Genomic DNA, 25,374 nt, shown 5'->3' with positions numbered 1-25,374 from the left:
TTTACCTTAAAACATTTCAAAGCACTTTTCCTCTCCATAAGTCTACAAATTACAAGGTAACTTCCAAGTATTTGTAGATTAATTTTGGAATTTCACAGATGGAGACTAAGTGGCAGCTTTTGGTGCCCAACATTAAAAATGATCATTCAGTATGTCATAATGGAAATTCAAAGTGATGGCACCGTCAGTGTGAGATAGATTTTACAACCCACATCGCATAACACTCATCAACTGCTGATCCACATCCAATGGCAGGGAAGGACAAATAAACATCAGTGATGACTGATTGCATGTGAGGGTGATAAGGTATGTAGCAGAGAAGTTAAGAACCACCTAGCAAACATCGCTGTCAAACAACTTGTGTCAATGGAAAAAGGTGGGTAATTCAGTTACGTCATGAGGACCGATCATGGAAAATTAAATTTATAAAACACCTGTTAACCATTGAAAGTTATAGTCATAACAGTGAAAACCTTGTGGTGCATATGAAGCCACGTGACACATGAAGACGCTTTTCTGCCAATTTCAAAAGCTTTGGAAATAATTTGTTTATATCGGATCATATCATTGTCAAAAAGTCACATGAAGGTTATCAGCTGTGACCAAATAAAAGAACAAGTTTGACTTTTCACTTATGCTGAGTCTTCATGCTTCTTCAAACACACGTCACAGATATTGCAGATATGGAGGAGGACCTGAGGAGCATAAAAGAGTCTGAGGAGCCTTAAATCGTTGTACAGAGACAACATGGGCAAGCTACTCATCTGCGTCGGTAAGCTGAGCTCCTTGTTCACAGAAACTTTTCAAACTTTGTTACAACACATTTAAATTCAGGTGGAATTATCCTGCCTCTTCATGCTCTCTTAAACGTTTTTCTTCTCTTTGCAGGACTGGCACTCCTGCTGCACGTGCAGCTAGGTAATTATTTTCTCTCTCCACTAAGTATTGCTCATGTATACTGAAGTTTGTAAACTAATGTCAGAGTGATTGTTCCATATACTGCAGGATCATCCTACATCCTCTCCTGTTATTTCACCAACTGGGGACAGTACCGTCCCGGAGCAGGCAAGTATTTCCCCACCAACATTGACCCATGTCTCTGTGACCACCTCATCTATGCCTTCGCTGGAATGGACAGCAACATGATCAAGACCTATGAGTGGGACGATGAGAAACTCTATGGACAGTTCCAGGCTCTGAAGAACCAGTAAGTACACAAGAAATGCTGTGACAGTGAGACTCCAGCACACATGGAAACACACATTACAGTACTTTGTAATGAAAGGGTTCTAAATGGATGTTTTTGTTGCTTGCAGAAACAGCAACCTGAAGACACTGCTGGCCATCGGAGGCTGGAACTTTGGTACTCAGAAGTAAGTGATGACACGAGGATCAATATTCTCACCAAGAGGATCTTGTAACACTTGCAGGAACATCGCTCTGACTGTCATCTTGACCTCCTCCAGGTTTACAGCCATGGTTTCCTCCCCTGCCAATCGTCAGACCTTCATCACCAGCGTGATCACATTCCTGCGTCAGTATGAGTTTGATGGTCTGGATATTGACTGGGAGTACCCCGGCTCTCGTGGCTCCCCACCTCAGGATAAGGAGCGCTACACTGTTCTGGTCCAGGTGGGTCTTATTGACACTCAGTTACCAGCTATGATGAATCCATGTTGTAGACCAACACTACCATGGTGACATGTCACTGGCAAAACCTGCAAGTAACTGTAACATGTCAGGAAATCCTGTAGAACTGGTCATATCTCAAGAGTATATTCATAGAATAAACACTACAAACAACATCAGTCATACTTTACCCGACAGTCCCTTTTGCGCTGCATTGTTATCAACTGTTCCAAGTTCAAACTGAGAATCTAGAAAAGAACAGAAAGTAAAATCCACAAACTTCTACGCCATGAAATCCATTTTACTTTGACAAATGTGCATTATACAAATCCTCATGTTAATGCACATTCAGCAGTTTCTCTCTAAATTACAGGTTTCTGTTTAATCTTTAATAACTGTCATCAATGTAAATGTGTACGGTTGAAGTCTCAATAGTAAATAATGGCAACAGACTTTGAGAGTGAAACATATCAATCAACAGATGGATTTATATACTTTTAAAAAACGTGTGACTGTTGCTGTTTCTTTCTCCTTGTCGATCTCAAGGAACTGATGAGCGCCTTTGAGGCTGAGGGCAAGAAGACCAACCGTCCCCGTCTGATGCTGACTGCTGCTGTCTCTGCTGGAAAGGGAACCATTGACTCTGGATACCAGATTGCTCAGATTGGCGCGTAAGTGTGTGTGCATGCAAACATGACACACTCTCACAATTGTTGTATAATACGCTAAACATGAATCCCTTTGTCTGTTGACCAGTGTGCTGGACTACTTCCACGTCATGACCTATGACTTCCATGGTTCTTGGGAGCACAATGTTGGAGAGAACAGCCCTCTGTTCAAAGGACCCGCTGACCAGGGAGCCATGGTCTACTTCAATGTGGTGAGTGAAGTGACCATTAATTGTCTCTGTTTGCTGTAAATGAATAAACATGACATCAAGGAGTAGACATTCATGCTGGTCTGTACTCTCTCATGTGCAGGACTATGCCATGAACTACTGGAAGAGCAACGGTGCCCCAGCTGAGAAGCTGCTGGTTGGTTTCCCCACCTATGGCCACACCTTCCGTCTGGCTTCCTCCAACACAGCTGTGGGAGCTCCTGCCAGTGGACCTGGACCTGCTGGAACTTTCACTCGTCAGGCTGGTTTCTGGGCCTACTATGAGGTTGGGGCTTCTGGTTTTCTTCCATATGCAACATTTACTTAAATCTTGTGTGGATCCTTAACGTAAAGGTTCTCTCTGCCGTCAGATCTGCTCTTTCCTGAAGCAGGGAGCCACTCAGGCCTGGGACAGCACCCAGGATGTGCCATATGCCTACAACCAGGGAACCTGGGTTGGATATGACAATGTGAAGAGCTTCCAAATCAAGGTATGAAGTTGATTATAATTATTCACATACATGTCTCCAAATGTTGTGTTTTTAACACTTGGTTTAACCTCTCATCCGCTCTACAGATTCAGTGGCTGAAGCAGAGCGGTTTCGGTGGAGCCATGGTGTGGAGTCTGGATCTTGATGATTTCAGTGGCACTTTCTGTGGCCAGGGAAGATACCCTCTGATCAACACCATCAAGAGTGGACTGGGAACTGGAGCCTGTACGCATGAAAAACACACCTGCCTGTAAAAATCGCAATGAGAATATTTCCATGTTTTACCTATTTTCATTTCTCTCCTCAGCTTGTGCCTCTCGTTCTAACCCCCTGCCTCCAGTCACACCAACCCAGCACGCTCAGCCCCAGCCCGGTGGTGGCGGAAGCAGTGGTGGCAGCAGTGGCGGCAGCAGTAGCGGTGGCAGCAGCAGCGGAGGATCTGGCTTCTGTGCTGGAAAATCCAATGGACTCTACCCTGATGCAACCAACAAGAACCACTTCTATGAGTGCAGCCAAGGAAAGACCTATGACCAGCACTGTGCTGTCGGCCTGGTGTTCGATAACAGCTGCAAGTGCTGCAACTGGGCTTAAATCATCCACGGAGGAACTGCATGTTGTTGGGTTAACATCTGGGTCAATAATCATGTAACATATGACCATCCAAGTAAGGCCTATTCAGGAACAGCTGTGTAACACCTGGCTCATAAAACCTGAATAAATATGACATTTAAAGCAACTTCACATCACTGGTGGCTTTGTGTATTCCATGCATGTTCCATTAAAAATCATTCAACTGCAAATCCGCAAGAGACATTAGTTTATCAATTATCAACTTTAAAGAACACACCTCAAACACTGTGTGAATGAGTGAGTACATGCACCAAACATTCATTTGTTGATGTGCAAAACTTTTAGACTAGACCATGATAATTACGTGTATAAGGAATGATGATTGTGACATGAGAAGTACTTCCTGATGCTAGTAGGTGGGAAAGTATGAAAACATGTAACTTCCTGTTTCCAGTGGGTGACGCAATAACTTTATTTGAATAGTGGCATGTAGATGTCTTCAGGCCAGGACTCTTATCAAACATTTTGGGAAAGAATGGACTTATATAAGTGAGCAGAGATGGGAAGTATTAAAGTACATATACTTTGTTACTGCACTTATATTGTCAGGAATCTGTAATTTACCTGAATGATTATTTTTCTGTTGACTACAGTTTATAAAAAGAAATGCTGCCACATACTCTCACCATTAGGCCTTTATTATTCAGACAGTGGTGAAAACAAAGACAGCACCATACGATTCATTTAGGTTTTTGACAAATGCCACAAAACAAACAAACCTTTACAAACCATTATATTCAGTAGTACATCAGTCCTGAGGTAGTACATGAAATCTGAGCTATTTTATCTCTTTGTGAAATTATATACTTATACACCTTATTTTTTGTCATTCTCATGTGAATCTGCTAAATTATAATTTGTGGTGTAGGGTTAAATCAGTTTTTTCAGTGTTACGTATTACGATATGCCTCCAATAGCTTTTTCTTAGTCTTCAAAAAAGTTTTAGGGTTAACACAGAAAGGATTAAACTGCTTATAATTATTACAAGGCAGATCCATATTGGAGAGTTGTCCCACATTAACCTATTCATACTGTATGTTTTTAAAAGGACATGAAAATACTATTTCAGTACTTTCAAAAGTATGATCTGGAATGAAAATAATACAAGGTATAGAATAGAAACTGTAATTTTTAGGGCCATGATGTCCAGCAGATGGAGCTCTTAAAAGAATGATGAGGAGAGATGCTCTGTAGCAAACAAGGAAGGAATGTATTAATAACAGAACAGTTCAAAAGCCAACTGCAATAACATCTTGAACTATGTAGACAGTCTGTAAAGTGACAGTTTGGACCTAATATTTAAACAATGAGAGACATTTAGTGAAGGTACATTATGAAGATAAAAGATATGACAGAATTTGAACCACTTCAATCTTTATGTAATTGATGAGGTAGTTGTCCTGAAACTTACAGAGCCTGAAAACTGTATAAACGATCACAGCAATGTGTACTTGTGAATGACTCCCTGTACACAATGACAACGGCAGCATTTAAAGATTTAAACTGTCTTTAAAGTCAACTCATGAGACAGTATAATCACATTATAACACTGTTCAATGGTTTTAGCTTTAACTATTAACCTGATTTGAAGAAAAGAGATATATGTCTTTGCGAAAAGTCAGATCATTTTTTTTAACTACTGGTTCTACATTCCTCATGAAGTTTTGACTTGATCAGAATCAGTGTCAATGTAATGAACAGGAATTTTAAAAAATAATAAAACTGTGTACCTGCATGTAGTGTTTGTAAAATGTAAAGCATTCTGAATGGATTTTACTACTACTACTTCATAATTAATATGACCTTGGACACAAGAAAACATGACACACAAATCAATATTAAAATTGCATTTGCAGTAACAATGTCATGTTATATTGGCTTGTTCCTTGTTGACGCTGAGTTCCTTTGCCGACAGCTTTCTTCTGAGTATCTTTCTCCTCGATGGATCTCCAGGTATGGATGCCAATCCTCAGAGGGAGTGCACGTTGTCTTCACACGCTGTTGAAAGTACAGTATTACACAAATAGAAATTACCCTGAATATAAGTACACACTTACACTGTTTTAAATTTACAGAACATACAATTAACAAAGACAATGTACGCACCTCCAAGAAGCCTCCCTCTGCTTTCATCAGCCTATACACAATGACAACAGGGATCCAGATAAAGATGGATGCAGACATGCACCAACCCAAAGTCAAGCCCCACTCTGGGTATTCGATTCCTCCATAGGTGGGGGGAATAAAGAATATCAGAGACCAGATGAAGATCACCTAAATAGACAAAGGAATTAATAGTAAATACACTGAAACATTCAATCATATTTATTGAGATCCACATGATGGCCCTCATTTCTCAAGGTGTTCTTGAAATATTCTTGAAGAATCTGACAGATGGATACAACATGCCTATGGTCACTGGCTGTTGCTGGTGCAGTCATAAAAATGTTAAATAAAAAATAGTTTCCCAAATAAATTTAGTTTCATACTATAAAGAAAAAAAAAATGAAACTACTCACCAAAATTAAGCAGGGGCTGATCAGGAACCAAAATGTTTTCCACAACAGCCAGAAGCAAAAGCTCTTCTCCCCAACCATCATCTCAATGTCTTTAATTAAATTGTTTCCTCCTGCAATTCATGAGAATAAAAATGCGCAAAGGAGACGCTTTAGTGCAATGGAAAGGTTCTTCTTGCATTAACATTTGTCAAGTAATCTGTCAAATGCTAGCCAAGGTTTCAACAATGCCATGTTGTGTGTAAAAATAAATAAATCAGAATAAATGTAATAATCCTCAACTGATAAACTAATAATAAAGCATACAACTGTATATATTATATATTCTATACATGTTTTTACATAATGTATAGAATATATTCATAATGCATATATTCAAACAAATCTGAGAAAAAGACCAGTACCACCATCCTAAGCAAAGGCTAGCTATGCAACTTAAACAAACAATATGTAATTTCGACACTAGGGGTCTTTCAATCAAAACTGAAATGTCCTGTTATCTGGAATTTAACTGAGGATTTCTTGAAAAAAATAAAAATTGTTTGGATAATGTAGCAGTATAGTAAATTCTCACTACCGCACAACATACAAGCAGTAGTCCCCAAGAAATGTACTACATTTATTATTTTTTGAATGACATTTGATACAAACTAAACACCTTGCTGGTTTTGGTCTTTAAAAGGGATTTGCTGACACTGAGAATACCCTGACCTCCCCAGCAAAGTATTTTTACAATAATTTGACAAAGAAGTAAAAAAGCTAACAATTTAGTGTACAAGCAAGGTTCATAACTACCTTCGGCAAGTAAATGTCATTAAAATCATTGTCACAGACAGTGAGTATGATAAACAACTTAGTTGGTAAGCACATACTGTACAGTAAATACAATCAAGCAACTGAAGTTAAGATTTACATTTACAGAACTGGTACAGTGGGAGTTTTAAACCTGTCTGTTTGGAATGGGCTGTTAGCTTTGCCTGTCTTAATTATCTGGAGTCCTCTCCACTATACTGTCACTTTTTATTGTTTGTACTAAGACCTTTATCAAAGCAACTATGGTGCAGAGTGAAGTTAGAAACATTTGTGTTCATCCTACCTGGTTTATCTGCAATGAAGATTTTATAGTGAATGTGTAATGGAAAAATTTGCATATTACCTTAGCTTGAAGTCTGATCAATGCTTGTGTGCTGTGTTCAACAATAACTCATCTAGAAACAGTTGTGCTCGCATAAGAGGAACTGTCTGGCAGAAGCAAGAGCAGGCAGCTTCCTGTTTCAACCAGACTACAGGTGGCTTCAGTTTTCATGCTATAACTAGAAACAGTTGTCTCTTATGTTTCCTGTTTAACCTTCTCCTTTCACTATTCAAGGTGTTCCACTCTGAGCATGCTGAGTGTGAAACCCTCTGCAGAGCTTAATTAAAGACCCAAAGATAATTCTGGTCTGAAAAACTCTTCACATCTCGAGATAAATTTCCACTACAAATGTTTTTCATAAAATTAAACTGAGTTTGTTTAATTACTGCTAACATGTATGTACCATACATGTTATCAGTACCAAACTGCAGCACCATAAAAACAAACAAAACAAACATGCTTTTACTTTGAAGACAAAGGTTTTATGAATGTGCACCTGCTGCACCTGTGAGTGTTTGTATCAGTTTATATGGTGAGATGAAGTAATCTTATTATAAAAACAATCTGGTGGCAATTTGGACGTGAGGTCTGAGGCCGTTATCGACTGCTGCTGTGGTTTATCTGAAGACTGAAGCACCAAATTTTACACTGTACGTCTCTGGGCATTAATATGCTACTTGTTAAGACAATAAGATGTGCGGTTGACGCAATATGTGTTTCACAGACAGACAGACAAACCATAGTTGTGGTATATTTACCGTATATGTAGCAGAAGCTGAGGATCTCCATAAAAGCCAACATAAGCAGCACCCAGCTACCAGCAAAATGGTCGATTAGAGTTACCCAGTATATTCCTGCCTATTTAAACAAACACAAACACACACACACACACACACACACACACACACAAAGAGACAGGCACCGTAGGTATGCAGGACAATAATGTCAATAAAAGCTGCAAGTAGCAATAGTCGGGACCTCGCAGTTTGTGCGAGTCGGGGTGCGGTGCGGCTGCTCTGTAATCCCTGGAGGTTGGTTGACACAGCTTGGTAATGCAGAGTTAAGGGTCACATCCTGCTGTGGCGTGCATTCCTGTTGCTGGTAGGTGGTGCTATGATTATGTTTAATCTTGGCATGTAAATGTGGTGGTGCCAGGTCATCAAACATGCAACAAGTATTAGCACAATCTTTCATTGTCGAGGTTGTTTGTTTACACTGTCAATCTGTCTAATCCTCTAAAAGGAGATTGTTAAAATACGATGTGTGTGAATCATAAAAAATGACTTTTTTGTATGTCGATATCGAGTCACTTTGGCACGCCCATGTGCTGAATCTATTTGATTTTTGATTTTTTGCAAAGTTTCAGCAAATTTTACGTATGTTTTGGCAGCAGCGGTCACTGCTTCGGCCCGAATAATTTCAGACAGTAGTTGTTTAGTCTCTGTTGGCAGATCTACTTTACCGTTGTTACACATGGCAGGCCCAGGAGGAAGATGATGACACATATCCCTAGAGTCAACAAGGGACGTTTGGATTTGAGGGTTTCAGGGAAGGCATCAGTTAAAAAGCTGCAAATCACCTCTAACAATAAAGAGGAGAGATGAGAATTAGTGAGTAAACTGAATAACAAAGACTGGTTATTTGCTTCAACACAGATCCTATAGTTTGAATCAAGATATATGCCAGTTAGCATGGTATGACAGCAGATCCCTTCCACTGGTAATGTTAGTCTCACCTATCATTGTAAACTGAGTGTCCAGGCCAATTATGGAAAGCATGAAAAAGAACAGTATCGACCACAGAGGGGAAATTGGCAGTTTAGCCAGAGCATCTGGATATGCAACGAATGCCAGGGTAAACCCTGCAAAGATGAGGAAACAAAACATCAGAGAACATACAGCAGCCATTTTACATCTTATAAGTACAATAAGCAGTATCATGGGTATCTGACCTTCCTTCACCACTTTTTCAACCGGCATTCCATAGACGTGAGACATGTGACCCAAAATCGAAAATATGGCAAAGCCTGCATACACACTCGAACCTAGAGAAATTGAAAATAGACACAAAATGAAAATGTACATGTACCTGGTCAGGGACAAAATATGACATTGTGTACAAAGTGGCATTTACATTATTTCTTAAGGGCTTTTATCTTACTATAGTAAATAAAAGCAGTAGCTGAAAGACATTTTCCTGTAGAAAGTAAATACTATCGCTTTAGGTTGCCTTAGTGATTCATCTCCAAACATCCATATTTATCGATCGACTACTATCTAACGTATCTACTACCTTACTGTCACATCTTAGCAGATTTTTTCTCAGTAAAGCTGCAAAATAAATGAACTTGCTTTAAATCACTGGTTCATCTGAAATATTTTTTTTCCCTACCATGGTTAGTAAGGGATGCAACAAATGAGTCCGCATACATCTTGTTGTGGAACGTGTTATAGGAAGCAAGGGTTGTAACTCCTCCCATACCAATGGACAAGGAATATAAAGTCTGAACTGTTGCATCCTTCCAGACCTGAAATACAACATATTCTAGAATAGTGATTTAAGAAGTATATAAATGCTTACTGGTTTAATGTGATTGATAGATTCTTACCTCTGGTTCCATCAGTTTAGTGAAATTGGATTGTGAACCAATATAGTAAGATATTCCTTCTCCAGCTCCCTCCAGTGTCACACCTCTGATCAGCAAGATCAAAATCACCACATAAGGCAATGTAGCGGTGAAATATACAACCTGCAGAGACAAACATCTGAAAATCTCCCACTGAGCTGACCACAGAGCAATGCAAGTGCCACAGTGTGAAAGAAGTACATTGATCAGAATGCAATCAGCACAACTGCCCAGACCATTTCTTTAGTATATGATGTATCAAGTTTCCACTGCTTCTTAGAATGAGTGTATAAACCATGGAGAATTTGATTTTCATAAACTGGGATAAGGACATTTGAAGAACTAGCTGACTTACTTTTCCTGATGACTTGATACCTTTACAAAGCACTACAGCAACAAATATGGAACTCAGCAGCAGACAAAGGGCCAAATGCCAGACTACTGGTCCTGTTTCATCCAGACCACTGGATCTCTGCAGAGCCACACGACTGAGGAAAAGAGAAATCTGACTGTGAGGACATCACAACACAAAAATGTGTTTATGCTTGTTTGCATGTGTGTGATTCTTACTCCCAGTACTGTTCACTTGGACTCTGCACTGGAAATGTGATCAGGTCAGATGAAGGACAAGTGATGTTTTCCTGAGTCCAGTTGGCCACTAACACACCACTTACATTACAAGACACTGGAAAAGGAACAGGGACTTGTGAATAGCCTGTTTAAAATAGACATGTCCATGAGAAGCAGTGTTTAACTTACATGTCTCTATGACACCTTTCAGACCTGGTATAGTAACATCGATCCTAACTGATCCGATCACAAGTGGTCAGCTCTACGTCTTGATGCAGCCAAATGTGTTCTAAATGTGTCCTGACATCCATTCCCTCATACCACACTCAGACCACATTCATTTGTGGTGCACATTCTGCACTCTTCACAAGAGTTAGAGATACAAACCTCTGGGAGTGCTGCTGCAGTCACTGTCAGCCCAACTGAGGCAGCTAGCCCAGGGCAGAGGATATTGGAAGGAGGCAAACAAGTAGTACAGGCTGTAGGTGATGATGACATTATAATAAATTGCCACCATTACGTTTGTCATGAGTATGGAGAGGCCAACACCTGGATAACAAATAGAAAACAGAAGATGACAGATTAAAATGCAGTACAACAATTTTGTATTTGACCCTACTGAGCCCTTTACATTCATTTTCCATGCAGCAGAAGTAAAACAATTTTGATTGTTAAATCATTACAATTTCTATCCTACAAACCTAGGTTTAATGACCTGTCTGTGAAGACACCAACTCATTCAGATATCTAAGGGAGTTCTAAAGCTAAACATAGGCAACCGGACTCACTTGAGTTTCCTAAAGAAGTTCCGACCTGAAGTTGTCTTTATGACAAGAGGTAAATGGTCTTGACAAAACTCAAGTAAGTCCAGGGCCAGATGGTGTCTCTGCCTTGACATGTGCAGATTAATTGACATCTGCCTGGAGCCCTATTTATTAATGGTTCTTATATTACCATACTGTACCATCACAATCATCCCACCCATCCTTAAGAAAGCCTACCCACAGGAGAAGAATGATTTCAGCCTGATTGCCCTTATCTATTTTTCCTTCCAGGGAAAGGCTCTCCCATCCATGACCTTTCTATTACCATTGACCACTCTGTGGTAACCCCCACCCTGACCACTAGGAACCTAGGTGTGACCCTCAACAGTCAAATCTCCCTACTGCCAACATTACTGCAACAACTCGCTCATGGTAGATACATGCTGCACAACATCAGGAGAATGCTTCCCCTTCTCACTCAGAAGGCAGCAAAGGTTCTGGTCCAGGCTTTGGTCATCTCACACCTAGACTATTGCAACTCCCTCCTGGCTGGTCTACCTGCTAGTGCTATCCAACCTCTGCAACTCATCCAGAATGCAGCTGCTCGACTGGTCTACTGGTCTAAGTTCAATCACACTACACCACTCCTCTGCTTCCTTCACTGGTTACCAGTGGCTGCCCGTATTGTTTCAAGACACTAGTACTTGCGTACCATGCTGTGAACAAATCGGGCACCCAGGATATGCTTAAACCTTACACCCCAGCATGTCCACTCCATTCTGCATCTGCAAATCAGGCTTTCTTCCCATATGTCACGATGAAGTATACGGACAAGCTCAAGGGAGGCAAAAAATAGCTGGATTTAGGCCTACAGCTAGATCCCTTTCCGTTTGTATATATAAACATCAGAGAGGCACAGCTGATACAACAGTATCATACACAAGTATCTAAACATGTTGAGAATCCTAGGGCCCATACTGAACTGGAGATTGTTGACCTCAGCTCAGCTTTTAACACCCATCAGCCACATGTTATCCTGAAAACACCGAATGAATGTCAACCCTGTCATTATCAAATGGTTTAACTCATTTCAGACCAATCGTACTCAGCAGGTCAGGGTAAACAGTATCAAATCTGAACCTTGGACCATCAGAAATTTGTCCAGCAGTGCAAAAAACAAGTTCATGCCATTAACACCAAGAAAACTGAAGAGATAAGATTCAACCCCAAAGCTATTGGCGACCAGTTATCGTGGTTAATCATAGCTAATGCATATCCCAGTTTTACTGTTTGACCCAAGGCAAGTTTAAAATAAACTGTCATGGAATACTCAGATCGGAACATTTCCACGCTAGGGTAGCAAACTATTTCCCACAATAGCTTGTCATGAACATTTGCCACCTAATTTATAAAATCAATGTTTCAAAATAAATTAAAACATTTATCGATCCCATATATAGTGTAACATATTAACTGGTTGCAGCCATTTGTTTTACAATAATTTTGTAAAATAATGTGATTATATTTCTCATTTTAACAGGATTTTAATGTGTATCAACAGTAAATTTCAGACATCACATTATTTTCTGCATTACAGCTATTTATTTGAGGCTTACCCTGTAGCAATGGTACAGCTCTCCACGTGTTGACTGGACCTTGGCTGCAGAACTGACCAATGGCACTTTCCAGGAAGAAAAGAGGGATTCCACATAAAGCCAACATCAGGAAATAAGGAATGAGAAAGGCACCTGCTCACAAAATAAAAGTTAGTGGTCATTTTACTAATTTATTTTTAAAAAGCTGTTGGCTGAAGAGATTTTCTTAACACTGATTCCAAATAATCACCCCCTCCATTCTTGTAGGCAACATAGGGAAATCTCCAGATATTTCCCAGGCCGATTGCATAGCCGATCAAAGACAGTATGTATTCTCTCTTGCTTGTCCAGTTTCCACGCTCGGGATTCTCATCACCATTATCCATGGGACAATCCTGCTCAAAACAGAATTTCGTTAAAGTTAAAAATATTGGGCTTTATCTTCCACCCAAGAAACATGGCACCAAGGATCTATGCTCATTTCAGAGTGATGCAGTTGTCCCTTTCCTGTCAGTGCCATGTTGTGTCTGTAGCAAAATCTTGGTCTTAAAATGAGATGGGTCAGGCACATTGGCTGTGCCTTGCTATCAAAGCTTTAGAAAGAGATAACCAACAAATATGTGGTCTGAGGTCAGGTTGCACAGTATTTTAAGGGCATAAAGTGTGGAAACGTGTTGTTAACCAATTACTTTTCCCACATGCTAAAATGCAAACAACTCACAGTGATAAAATGATTATTAAACACAATCCTAGCATTATATGTATAGAGCTGATTGATTCATATCTGCTGCCATTTCAGCACAGATAATGATACTGGGTAAGCTGAGATCTTGAAAATATTGAGGGCAACATATTGATGTTATTTCTTATATTGTGGGATTTCATCTTAAAATAAACAGATTCTCACCCTTTTCTCTTCAGCCTATCAGTCATTATTTTGAATGATGACTAATGATTTTTTATGAATGACTATCATACTACTGCTGAAACCTTTTAATGTTTGAATTATAGAAAACTTTCATGTGTGATGATTGCTTTTAGAAGCAGGATGTCTACTTTGTTCACCAAAAATGCACTTGAGATAAATACAATCCAAATATTCAATTTATATAAGCTACACACATTTTTCACATTTTTCTTTGGATGGTTTGGCTTTCCAAAATAAAATAACAACTGTGTCATTCTGAAATAAGCAAAGACACTTGTTGCGCTGCTTTGCCTCAGAAGCAAGAAAGAGCACTATAGTCTGTTCAACCAATTCCACACTATATAAATATCCGGGAAGATGAAGGAGACTAGCAAATGAGATACACTGCTGCAGAATTCGGCTGAAGTGGAAAACATTATGCACAGACATTTTGACTTGAAATTTCAAGAAAAAAAATAGCTCTTCTCCACTCATATCAACCCAGTTGTTATTAAAATAAAAATATATGAATATATGTATATGTATACCTAATTAAACCCTTGAATCACATAGACACATATTGCATCAATAAATGTGGCATTCACATGTCCAGATGTTGCAGGAAAATTCAGTTTTGGTCTGTTCATAATTTCATACACTGAATAATGGCTACCCGGCAGCAGTTATGATTCACACAAAAATATTGAACAACCTAATTATATCATAGAGATAGAGAGATAGAGATAAATATAGTCTATAAATAGTCCGAATCACCAATGTATGTTTTATTTTTCTTTGGTTGCAATTGATACATAGGTGCATATATGACAGGCTATTGCGCCTGTCAACAATATAATTTGAAGAATGCACATTTTAACTCTGTAGAAAAATGACACACAAGAACACAAACTGCCCAGCTGTACACATTCATGTAGGCTGCAGATGTAATTACTCAGTTTACAAACCTACCTGATCTGAAAGAATAGCAGTATCCTTTTTGGATTTTTCTGAAAAACTATCCCACATGTTTTTTGATCCTCTGCCGTGCTGTGGAAGAAAATTACAATTAGCCAAAAACCTATCTCATCTCACAGCAAAAAAATGGATTTCTGTCTTCCTGTGACAGACAGGTTTGTTGTCATCTGTTTGTGTACTTGCCTACACGAAAGAAACTTGCTATGTAACATTTGTTAAAAGCAACCATTGAACCTTATGTATTCTCTTTAGCCTCGCCCCCTTTTTCTGCATGAGCAAGATAGTAAAATACAGGTTTCTCTGGCAGCACTACTAACTTGCATAATGCTTATGGCTGTTGCATTTTTGTCGTTATTGACGGAAGATATTAACAGTTTATTTGTGGCAATCTGTAAATGCACATATTATCTACTTACCACTCTGCCGGTGGAGGGGTGGGTGAAGTGTTTGAGTCCACAAAACACTTCTAGAGTTTCAGGGGTAAACTTTGTTGCAATAAAAAAAAAAACATAACATAAACATAACTGCTTGTGTGGTGTCATCAAGTGTCCACAAGCCCCAACATTCATATTCGAAACAAGATCATTTACACCATGTTTTAAGCCTAAAAGTCCAACGGAAGTGGCTAAGAATCAGAATCAGAATCAGAATTCTTTTATTTGCCAGGTATGTTTGCACATACAGGAAATTGCCTTGGTGTCATTGGTGCACTACTTATGTACATAAAACAACAATATAAAAAACAAAAATATATAAGAAATTGAATAAAATAAAATAGAATAAAATAAAATAAAATAAAATAAAATAAAATAAAGTATATACATATATACAGTAACAGAGTAACAGGGTTATGGGCACGTGCTGTGCGAAGGTGCAGAGATTGGTGATAGTGCCAGTAGTATATAAGCTAGTGGGTGTTAGCACCTCCGGCGGTCCATGAATGCACCTTGTAGGAAGATACTAGTGGACCTACCCCTCCATCGGCATAGTATTGAGTAGATAATGAGTGCATTTTCATTTTTTGGGAACTGTCCCTCTAAGGCTGTGCTGTCTGTTAGAACCTTAAAGGTCTGAATTTACTCTTCAGCTATTTGAACTGTCAATCAATCAGTCAAATTTTATTTCTATAGCACCTATTCACGAATCACAATTTGTCTAATAGGGTTTAACAAGGTGCGACATCCTCAGTCCTTAACCCTCAACAAGAGTAAGAAATAACTACCAAAAATCCTATTAACAGGACAAAAACGAAACCTCAGAGAGAGCCATATGTGAGGGATCCCTCTCACAGGAGTGTAATAGATGTCTTGTGTAACTAAACACATTGAAAAAAACAATATTTACAAAAATGATAAGATGAAACGGTTTTTAACATAAAAGAAATGTGTTTTAATGTTTAAAGTATTTATACATAAAAAATGTCTGATGGAACAATGACAAATTAATTGAGGAGTTATTGTCAAGTAATGGTAGAATATGTGAGTAGGCGTTTTGTATGTCAAGCAGTCTTGTTGTAATCAGAGTCCATGATCAGCTGCCAACACGTCATGATCCATGGTCCATGATCACACTCTACGATCCAGCACCAATTGTGAGTTCGAAATTATGAGCTGAAAGGAACAAGCAAGACACCTCAGCAAACAGATGTAAAAAAGACTGACATATGGTAAATCAGTTATTTAATTATTTCAATCATACTTTAACAGACATAAAGTACAATCATGGGGTCAGGTTTCCCTATGTCATGTTTAATTCTTAGAAAAAAAGCTTTTAAAAGTCTAGATCATTGCATTGGTTACCCTCCTCTGTAACAACCACAGCAACACTCCTATAGTACACTGTAAACCTGTTAAAAAAGGGTCAAAGTAAAGATATCTTTGTTTTCGTTTGTTCAATGTCAGACAACATGACTAAAAGCATGTTGTACATAAAGAAACTTTACCCCTACTTTTATTGAAATTTTCTATCTCTTTAGAAATTTGATATGAAATTTGTTGATCCCTTTGAACAGCCGCTGTGTGTAAATTACAATATGAAACCGTGTTGTATTTAGCCTAGAGCTGGTTGGTTTAAGCTAAAATTGGTTTAAGCTAAAATTTGCCTTCAAGGGTATCTCACACACACACACCTGTTGTAACAGCTCACCTCTGCCCAGAGGCTCATCAAACATCCTTTTTCAGTTTCCAAATACTGATCAGTCCTTCTGTAAATATGCACTGTCACATCAGGTTGTACTGGAATAACGAAAAAATGCACTCACACATGGGTCCCAAAATAAACACTTTGTGTTGTTTTTATGTGAGCAAACCAAAAACAACATTTACATACTGGTCATGATCCTGTCTCTATCATGTTCCTATTTTGTAGTCTTTCGTAATGTCATATGGTAGGTTACTAGCACGTGCACACATCAAAAAGGAGAATTGAGCCCCAGCCCTTTTTATGAGGTACTTTTTTTAAAATAAATAATTATTATACTCCTGTTTGTCAAACAAATATGTTGATTGAATAAAAAATCTAAATATCAGGTCGGGAGATTAGACTTAGTCTCTACCCTCCCTCCACGCCTCCTTTTTCTACTCTTGTGTAGAAATGAGTATACAAAAAATAGTACAAATAACTAAGCTTCCTGTGCCTCCAGTTTACAGCTAATTATCCTAAAGACAAAAACAAATATAGTTAACTTGTGTCTTGCTAATATGCACACATGAGCTACTAGTTTATGTAATAAGTCAGGGCATTCAGGCTAATGTACTGCACTTAAAATACTACAGTGAAATTTGTATTTAAAAACTTCACAATCGCCAAATTTGCCAATTAATACTGAAGGTTAATAGGGTAAAAAACTGAACTAAAACATATCAACAAAAAAACATCTTAATGTGTATTTTTTAGAAGTTTTGTTTCCATTAGAGTGAAAGAGCAAAGTAGAACAAAATCTCATTTATGGTGTGTTTGTGTAGTAAGTGTAGTATATGATATTATTATGTTTTGGATTATTAATGTATACACATTAATAATAAGCAATTCATTGTAATCATGTCTGCAACACAATGCCAAAAAATATGTATTGTTTATAATAATATTTATGGAAAAGTTCAAGTCCTTTTTCTCAATACATTTTCTCAATACATTTTTTCAGTGCTTTTTCCAGTAAAATTATTAAAATGAGTAGGAGAGGAGAGCATCATTTACCAAGCCTAATTGTTACTTACTTATTTATGTAGAAAAAAACAACATTTTTCTGTTTTGTGTTAAAGGTCCAGTGTGTAAGATTTAGATGAAAGGGATCTATATGCAGAAATTTAATGTAGAATAATCCTCATGATGTTTTCATTAGTTCATTTCATCTAAATTGTATGAATTGTAGTTTTTTTGACCCCAGAAAAGACTCTTTATATTTAAATCCTTTATATTTACATCGAGGGGGTCCTCTCTACGGAGGCCATGTTTTTTACATTAGTCCAGACTGGACAAACTAAACACCTTTTGAGTTTTTATGACAATTAAAGGCTACCACAGGTTCTTTTTCATGTTTGGAAGGAGAGGGTGAGGTGAGGGGTGTTCAACTGCAGCATGCAATTTCACGATATCACAAAATTCTACACTCTGTAACTTTCAGATATCTGATGATTTATTAATTTCAATACCACCAAAGGAATTCAAAGGATTTATTGTCAAAAAAAAATGTTTTCGAAATTTTCCCTTCACTATCTTCCTCTCGCTGAGGCAGTCAGTTATTATAAATATAAACTAGAAACTAGTAGCATAGAAAACATGCACATTGTGGCATAGTTGACTTTGTGGCTGCCTGCTCTTAAGATAAACCTAGTGAAACTAAAGAAGACTAAAACCTGATGACGTCATCTTGGCTGTTAGCCTGACACACAGAAGAGCTCAAGTGACAATGCCAAACTTCATCTTGCATTTCAGAAATTTGCTTATTTCCATTGTCATTTTCAGCCATAAAAGGATACATATGTACAGGATTTAGTGCCGTCTAGTGGTGAAGTTTCAGATGGCAACCAACTAAATACCCTTCCCCTCACCACTTTCTTTGTGTAGGAGAACCTCCAGTGGCCTCCAGGAAACGTAAAAACACGAAAGGTCTTCTCTAGAGCCAGTGCTTGTTTTATCCATTATGGGCTACTGTAGAAATATGTTGGTGCAACATGGCAGCCTCTCTGGAAGAGGGCCCGCTCTTGTGGATGTAAAGGGCTCACTCTGAGGTAGTGAAAACACAACAATTCTTAGCTTCTGGTGATTGCACACAAATGAACAGTGTGAATATTATTTTTAATTTCTGGCAATAGAACCTCATACATTTTACACACTTTAATAATCCAATGATAACAAGTTTTTGAATTATTTCAGTCAGACAACCCATGTTCAAATATTTATTGCAGCAGTAGAACAGGTTAGTGTTTGGGTTAGTGTCTAGGCTCCGACCTAAGCACTCCCCTGATATGATTACACAGATATGATGGGAGTGACGAGTAAACACTTGTAAAACCCCGTAGGAGCCTGCAGGTGGATGCTGGGGTGGTGGAGGGGCTGAAGCAGTTGGAAGCAATACTGCAGCAGCAGTGTGAGCAAAGGGGTTGATGGGAAATTTATCTCTGCTTAAATAGGCCGCCTAATAAGGGGGGTGTGAGTAATGGATGATTGTGGAGAATGAGGTATGTCACATGATGTGTGTCACATGATTGGAGCAGTGCAGCTCGAGTTGGCTGCCTGAACTAGCTTGCAAGGTTTATTACCCATTTATTTTTTGTAGAATATCAGAGGTGCGGAACAAAGGATTTAGTTGGTTAACAAAAAAGTAAAGGACATGATAAGAGAAGCAAGATCACTGAAACAACTGATAGAACATTAAATATTTTTGATGAAATACAGCGGAAAAATTAACCACCATGGACAACTTGCTTTTTTACTGTTCCACACACAAACACACACAGCCCTGTTGTATGCTACCTGTCCCAACAGATAATGTAAGCCAGAAAGTGGTCAAAAATCACTCAAAGCAGTTTTACTTACACTCATTTACACAGATTACACTCCTCTACCAAGATGAGAGGTTGACAGTAAAAATACAAAAAGACACATCAGAGCCATGAGCTAGAGATTACATTTACGTTTACTTCTGGCATGTTTTCACGGTTCTTCATGCGGCAGCTGCGTTCTTCTGAGTAGCGCTCTCCTCGATGGAAATCCAGGTAGGGATGCCACTCTTTGGATGGAGAACACAATGACTTCAGACGCTGTGGAAAGTAAGAGATTAGGATTATAAAAAAAAAATTCTGGAGACCTTCTCCTGACATTTATGAAAACAATCTGAAGACGAGCAAGATTTAAAATATTTTTCCAAGTATCATCACACACACCTTCCAGGGGCTTCCCTCTGCTTTCATCATCTTATACATAGCAATGACAGGAATCCAGAGCAGGGGGAACAGAACAATGCACCAGCCCAGAGCCAGGCCCCAGACTGGGAAATTGACTGTTCCATAGGAGGGTTGAGTAAATGTCAGCAGAGACCACACCAGGATCATCTAGACAGCAAAATCAAATTTACTCATGAAACATAAACAAATATGAAGCTGTGGCATATCAGCCACATTTCTTACTTTCTTCATGTGGCTTGTAAGGCAGTGGTCTTAAAATAATTACCTCCACCAAGGAGGTTATGTTTTCAGCAAAGTCAGTTATTTTGCTAGTTTCTTCAACATTGTGAGAGTGGACATTTCTCAGTATTGTTATTGATTTCTCACAGAATTGTGTGTGAATATAACAAAACAAATTCACACACACTTCATGTTTTTCTCTGCACTTGTTTGTTATTTTGCAGCAATGCTAAACGGATTACCATTCAAGTTGGTGAAGGATGTGGTGTGTGTTAGAAAAACATTTTGATGCAAATCCAGGTCTAGGCCCGATCCAGGAATGTTTTTTTTCATTTGTAAGATAGCAATTATTTCATGGATCTGGATGAAAATAATCAGTCATAGTCAGAGGACTTATATCTATGACTGATAAATGCAGCCTGGTTGAACTTAAAGGGATAGCTGCAGCACTGCAACCAAATCCAGTCCTCTGATAGGCTTCTCGGAGGTGCGTTCACAGACTCTCACGCACACCCTCATGTGGTAACATCCTCTAGCATCGTCACTTCCGGTAGTAGACATGTCCGAGCATGCAGACACTTGGATGACACCACACAAGCAATATGGAGGCATGTTGTGTTTATTACGTCTGAAGACTCGTTTTTCTGTGACCTATCCCTTTAAGGCTCCTGTGACACATATCATACATATGGATGCAGATAGAAAAACAGTTGCAACAATTCAGTACGACTGAGTGAATCTTTGGCACTTCTGTGTACGGCAGTACTCACCACTAGGATGCAGGGACTGATGAAAAACCAACATGCTCTCCACCACAGCCAGAAAATGAAACTCTTTTTCCCAAGCATCATCTCAATGTCTTTAATAAAACGGTTCCCTCCTGCAAAGCACGAGAACACGATGTTGGATTAAGGCAAATTTTTATAAATTCACATTTATATACACATATCTCCAATAATCATATTTACCATATATGTAGCAAACACCAATGATCTCCAAGAGGGCCAGAATAAGCAGCACCCAGCCGGAAACAAACTGGTCGATTAGTGTCACCCAGTATATTCCTGCCTATCTCACACACACACACACACACACACACACACACACACACACACACACACACACACACAGATCAGATCAACTACACCTATGTCAGACAACAGTAACACAAAGTTTCACTCTGAGAGGTTTACCTGTGTGACACATGGCAGGCCAAGGAGATAGATGATGGCACATGTTGTTACCGTCAGTAAGGTATGTTTGTGTTTGAAGATTTTAGGGAAAGCGTCTAACAGGCAGGTGATGACCACCTCTAAAGACAAGAAGAGATGTGAAGATACATGATGTGAGTATCTGCTGAAACAGGAGTGGCCTAAAAGTTGTGGCAGCATCACATCCCACCTATTCCTGCAAACTGAGAGTCCAGACCTACAGTCAGGAGCATTAAGAAGAATAGAGTGGACCACAGCGGGGATATCGGAAGCTTAGACAAAGCATCTGGATATGCAATGAATGTCAGGCCAAACCCTGCACAAAGATGAAGACACAAAACATCAGGCACCACTTCCACTCGACAGCACATTTTTACCACTGTACCCACATGATGTGTCTGTCTGACCTTCTTTCACAACCTGTCCAACAGGCATTTTGTAGATGTGAGCCATGTGACCCAAAATCGAAAATATGGCAAAGCCTGCCAACACACTGGTGCCTGGGAAAATATGACAAATAACAAAAAATATTAGATGATGAAAAACCTTTGATGTAATATATTGCAATTTAAAACACAAAAAGTTGTGATGTGACATTATTCCATTGATGTATTCCACTGTCTTATGTGATTTAGTTAACATGTGTATCTGTAGCTTTGTGTTGTATCTGACTCTTTACAATGTATCTTAATGATGGGTTATTTGCTTGTTTTTATTGGATGTAGTGTTTTAATCACAGGCTTTAAGTTGTTTTAATATATTGAGCTTCCTTTAAATTGGGTTTGCTCCCACCTGCATTTGTCAGTGTTACTACAAATGCATCCTTGAGCATGTTGTTGTGGAAGCTATTATAGGAAGCAAGAGTCATGACTCCGCCCCAGCCAATGGAGAGAGAGTAGAAGATCTGAGTTGCTGCATCTTTCCAGATCTAAAAACACAAAGTCATGTTAAAAGATATTTTTTGGAATATAGGACTCCTCTTATTTGTTGTATTTAAACAAGGATAGATCAGTTCTTACCTGTGCTTCATAGAGTTTAGTCAGATTAGATTGTGACCCAATGTAGAACTCTATGCCATCTCTAGCTCCCTCTAGGGTAACACCTCTGATCAGCAGGATGAAAATCACCACATATGGAAATGTGGCTGTGAAATACACAACCTGCAGACAAAGGCCAACACTGAACATCGTAAAAATGTAATGAAGTAACTTTAATTCTCTGTCCTTGGTGCTGAGCTTAAAGCATGTCGTAAATAAAAATCTTACAAAAATGTGTAGCTGACTTACTTTTCCTGATGACTTGATACCTTTGAAAAGTGCTGCAACAACAAATATGGAACTCAGCAGCAGACAAAGGGCCAAATGCCAGACTACTGGTCCTGTTTCATCCAGACCACTGGATCTCTGCAGAGCCACACGACTGAGGAAAAGAGAAATCTGACTGTGAGGACATCACAACATGAAAAATGTGTTTATGCTTGTTTGCATGTGTGTGATTCTTACTCCCAGTACTGTTCACTTGGACTCTGCACTGGAAATGTGATCAGGTCAGATGAAGGACAAGTGATGTTTTCCTGAGTCCAGTTGGCCACTAACACACCACTTACATTACAAGACACTGGAAAAGTAAAGAGGACCAGTGAATAGCTCGCTTAAAACTACAAGTTGGATATAAAGCTATTTTAAAGCTGCTTTAGTTTCTCTAGAATATATCATTCTGTCATCATTATTTCATGTCAGACTGAAATGCTTATACCTGTAGGCGTGTTGCTGCAGTTACTGTCAGCCCAGCTGAAGCAGCTGGTCCACGGTAAAGGAGACTGGAAGGAGGCAAACAAGTAGTACAGGCTGTAGGATAGGATAACGTTATAGTAAATTGATACTATAAGAGTCATCATGACCATTGCAACGCCAACACCTGCAGAGGTAGAGAAGAGAGGCTTTAAGGAACAGTTGCTGTTAAGAAAGTTCTTGTGAAAATAACCTAATTTCAACTTTTATTGGGTGAGTTTTTAGTATTCGACTGCTCTGAGAACAACAGTGCTCCAGAAGTTAGAGTCTCCTGTGTCCAGCAAACAGTCTGGATAGGCCCGAGGACCATTACCAACTTTCCTCAAGTTTTTTTTGTCTTTTATCATTGTTTTTTCTTTGTCCCCTCTGTGTGAATGGTATATTGCTGTCAGGACATGACTTCTGGATCTGCCCCCCTGTCTACACATCTCCCAGCCAAGTCAGTAGTCTGATACATGGTGTTGTCCTGGTTCCACCCATCACACTCTGCTAGATTGTTAGAAAACAATGAACAAGGGCTGGCCTAAATGTGCAACTTACTGAATCAGGAATTGTGCAGGGATTTTGGACATATAATTGGCCTCTCTGTGTAAATTGTGGCCCCTTTACAGCCCCAGATTTAGAAAAATCCTACATCTGCTGGTGACCTAAAGCCAGGGGTAATAAAAGACCTGGTATTTGGTTTGCACAGTTGACCATTAACCAGCAGCCTCTTTAAATCCCTCAGGTTTGACATCTTCAATATACCTGACTGAGCTTTAACAAAGCTTTCATAGCAGCCTCACCCTGCAGTAGAGGCACCGCTCTCCATATGTTGATAGGACCTTGGCTGCAGAATTGACCAAGGGCACTCTCCAGGAAGAAGAGAGGGATTCCAGCCACCACCAACATCACAAAGTAGGGGATGAGAAAGGCACCTGCTCAATAGGGCGACATCATGATGAGAGAAACTTTTTCCATGTTACTTATGATAACAGCAATGTCATTAAATAGGATCCATAAAATGAACGGACGAGGCACCATTTATCTACGTACCCCCTCCATTCTTGTAGGCCAAATATGGAAATCTCCAGATATTTCCCAGTCCAACAGCATAGCCGATTGTAGAGAGGATATATTCTCTCTTGCTGGCCCAGTTCCCTCGTTCTGTGTTCTCATCCCCATCATCAACATGTGGATCCTGTTCATTGACAAGTTTGAAAACATCTAGAATTGGTGAAAGATTTAAAGTAGCGAGAAATCCCCGAAAAAGAAAATTGCAGTGGCAATAATTTAAAATTTCTAAAAAAAAGGAGCAATATATATATGTATATATTTTTATTTATTACACCTTCAAGATGCATTGATATCAACATAATGCATTGATATCAACATAATACGCATAACATAATATATAATTGACATAATATCCACTTATTACATCACATTAAAACTGAGCTGTGGTGGTGTCAGCAAGTGAACAAGTCTGTTGTTAGTATTAAGGTATTTCACCTACAGTTGATTCTCTTTTCAATGAGATAGTAAATATAGATTTTGTTCATCTTACAATTGTTAAAATACATTTCAAAACAATCATGTTTTTTATAATTTGAACAAAAATCTGGTATTTCTCTACATTAAATATCAAAGAAAGCAATGTTTTATGTTCATTTTTCAACACTAATACCAACAAGCACTACACGATCAAGTGAAAGTCTGACAAATCCTACCTTGTTGTCCGCTGCAGGATTTCTGAATATTAAATCCCTGAAAGTGTTCCAGCCGTATTTTCTCATGATGTCCTTTCACCTGTGTGTTAAAGGTCTGTATAAGAAATTCAAAAAGCTCATGAAGGTCAGTTTTAAACACACACACACACCCCACTTGTGTGACAAGGCAGTGATGTTTTCCAACCAATCATCTGCTCAGATACCTCCCCCACGACACCACTGACCTGACTGTGTGAGTAAAATAAATGTTATGATAAAAATGAAATCTCACTTTCATGCACAGTAGTGAATATTATTTCCCTCTTGATAATATTAGTAATTAACC

General features: G+C 38.8%; 3 protein-coding genes across 3 annotated transcripts; 1 reads left to right on the top strand and 2 right to left on the bottom strand.

Annotated features, from left to right (window-relative positions):
- The first annotated feature begins 95 nt into the window (after positions 1 to 95).
- LOC109629041 (chitinase acidic) lies at positions 96 to 3,733 on the top strand. Its single transcript, XM_020086520.2, has 11 exons — positions 96 to 772; positions 889 to 918; positions 1,006 to 1,207; positions 1,317 to 1,373; positions 1,467 to 1,632; positions 2,176 to 2,300; positions 2,386 to 2,509; positions 2,610 to 2,792; positions 2,878 to 2,997; positions 3,084 to 3,222; positions 3,305 to 3,733. Exons 1-11 carry the CDS (start codon positions 748 to 750, stop codon positions 3,586 to 3,588), a joined length of 1,455 nt encoding a protein of 484 aa, XP_019942079.1. The 5' UTR covers positions 96 to 747; the 3' UTR covers positions 3,589 to 3,733.
- A 511-nt stretch (positions 3,734 to 4,244) lies between these two features.
- Positions 4,245 to 14,928, bottom strand: LOC109628956 (sodium- and chloride-dependent neutral and basic amino acid transporter B(0+)-like). Its single transcript, XM_069537983.1, has 15 exons — positions 14,710 to 14,928; positions 13,084 to 13,228; positions 12,855 to 12,986; positions 10,862 to 11,023; positions 10,475 to 10,589; positions 10,260 to 10,392; positions 9,887 to 10,027; positions 9,670 to 9,805; positions 9,230 to 9,322; positions 9,014 to 9,139; positions 8,741 to 8,859; positions 8,037 to 8,136; positions 6,147 to 6,256; positions 5,734 to 5,901; positions 4,245 to 5,625 (listed from the first exon to the last, which is right to left on the bottom strand). Exons 1-15 carry the CDS (start codon positions 14,764 to 14,766, stop codon positions 5,497 to 5,499), a joined length of 1,866 nt encoding a protein of 621 aa, XP_069394084.1. The 5' UTR covers positions 14,767 to 14,928; the 3' UTR covers positions 4,245 to 5,496.
- Positions 14,929 to 19,116: 4,188 nt separating this feature from the next.
- On the bottom strand, positions 19,117 to 25,256 carry slc6a14 (solute carrier family 6 member 14). Its single transcript, XM_069537989.1, has 14 exons — positions 25,050 to 25,256; positions 24,376 to 24,520; positions 24,126 to 24,257; positions 23,306 to 23,467; positions 23,053 to 23,140; positions 22,570 to 22,969; positions 22,343 to 22,478; positions 21,958 to 22,050; positions 21,741 to 21,866; positions 21,533 to 21,651; positions 21,308 to 21,407; positions 21,110 to 21,219; positions 20,100 to 20,267; positions 19,117 to 19,976 (listed from the first exon to the last, which is right to left on the bottom strand). The coding sequence occupies exons 1-14, from the start codon at positions 25,113 to 25,115 to the stop codon at positions 19,821 to 19,823; spliced, it is 2,001 nt and encodes a 666-aa protein (XP_069394090.1). The 5' UTR covers positions 25,116 to 25,256; the 3' UTR covers positions 19,117 to 19,820.
- Positions 25,257 to 25,374: the final 118 nt, after the last annotated feature.

The sequence above is a fragment of the Paralichthys olivaceus genome, chromosome 2 (genome assembly GCF_024713975.1).
Source record: "Paralichthys olivaceus isolate ysfri-2021 chromosome 2, ASM2471397v2, whole genome shotgun sequence".
In the NCBI taxonomy this organism is placed as follows: Eukaryota; Metazoa; Chordata; class Actinopteri; order Pleuronectiformes; family Paralichthyidae; genus Paralichthys; species Paralichthys olivaceus.
Note: the sequence above shows the minus strand (reverse complement) of the source record. Positions and strands in the feature narration are given on the sequence as shown.

Bases quoted from the DNA above. Each gene is read 5' to 3' on its own strand.
- LOC109629041 (XM_020086520.2), top strand. From the start codon at position 748: ATGGGCAAGCTACTCATCTGCGTCG. The intron at 919-1,005 runs GTAATTATTTTC...CATATACTGCAG, and splicing joins CCTGCTGCACGTGCAGCTAG to GATCATCCTACATCCTCTCC. The intron at 1,208-1,316 runs GTAAGTACACAA...TGTTGCTTGCAG, and splicing joins TTCCAGGCTCTGAAGAACCA to AAACAGCAACCTGAAGACAC.
- LOC109628956 (XM_069537983.1), bottom strand. From the start codon at position 14,766: ATGTGGGATAGTTTTTCAGAAAAATCCAAAAAGGATACTGCTATTCTT. The intron at 12,987-13,083 runs GTGATTATTTGG...TTTTGTGAGCAG, and splicing joins TGCCTACAAGAATGGAGGGG to GTGCCTTTCTCATTCCTTAT. The intron at 9,806-9,886 runs GTAAGAATCTAT...GTTGTATTTCAG, and splicing joins CTAAACTGATGGAACCAGAG to GTCTGGAAGGATGCAACAGT.
- slc6a14 (XM_069537989.1), bottom strand. From the start codon at position 25,115: ATGAGAAAATACGGCTGGAACACTTTCAGGGATTTAATATTCAGAAAT. The intron at 24,521-25,049 runs GTAGGATTTGTC...GTCAATGAACAG, and splicing joins ATCCTGCAGCGGACAACAAG to GATCCACATGTTGATGATGG. The intron at 23,141-23,305 runs GTATAAGCATTT...GTGGTGTGTTAG, and splicing joins CTGCAGCAACACGCCTACAG to TGGCCAACTGGACTCAGGAA.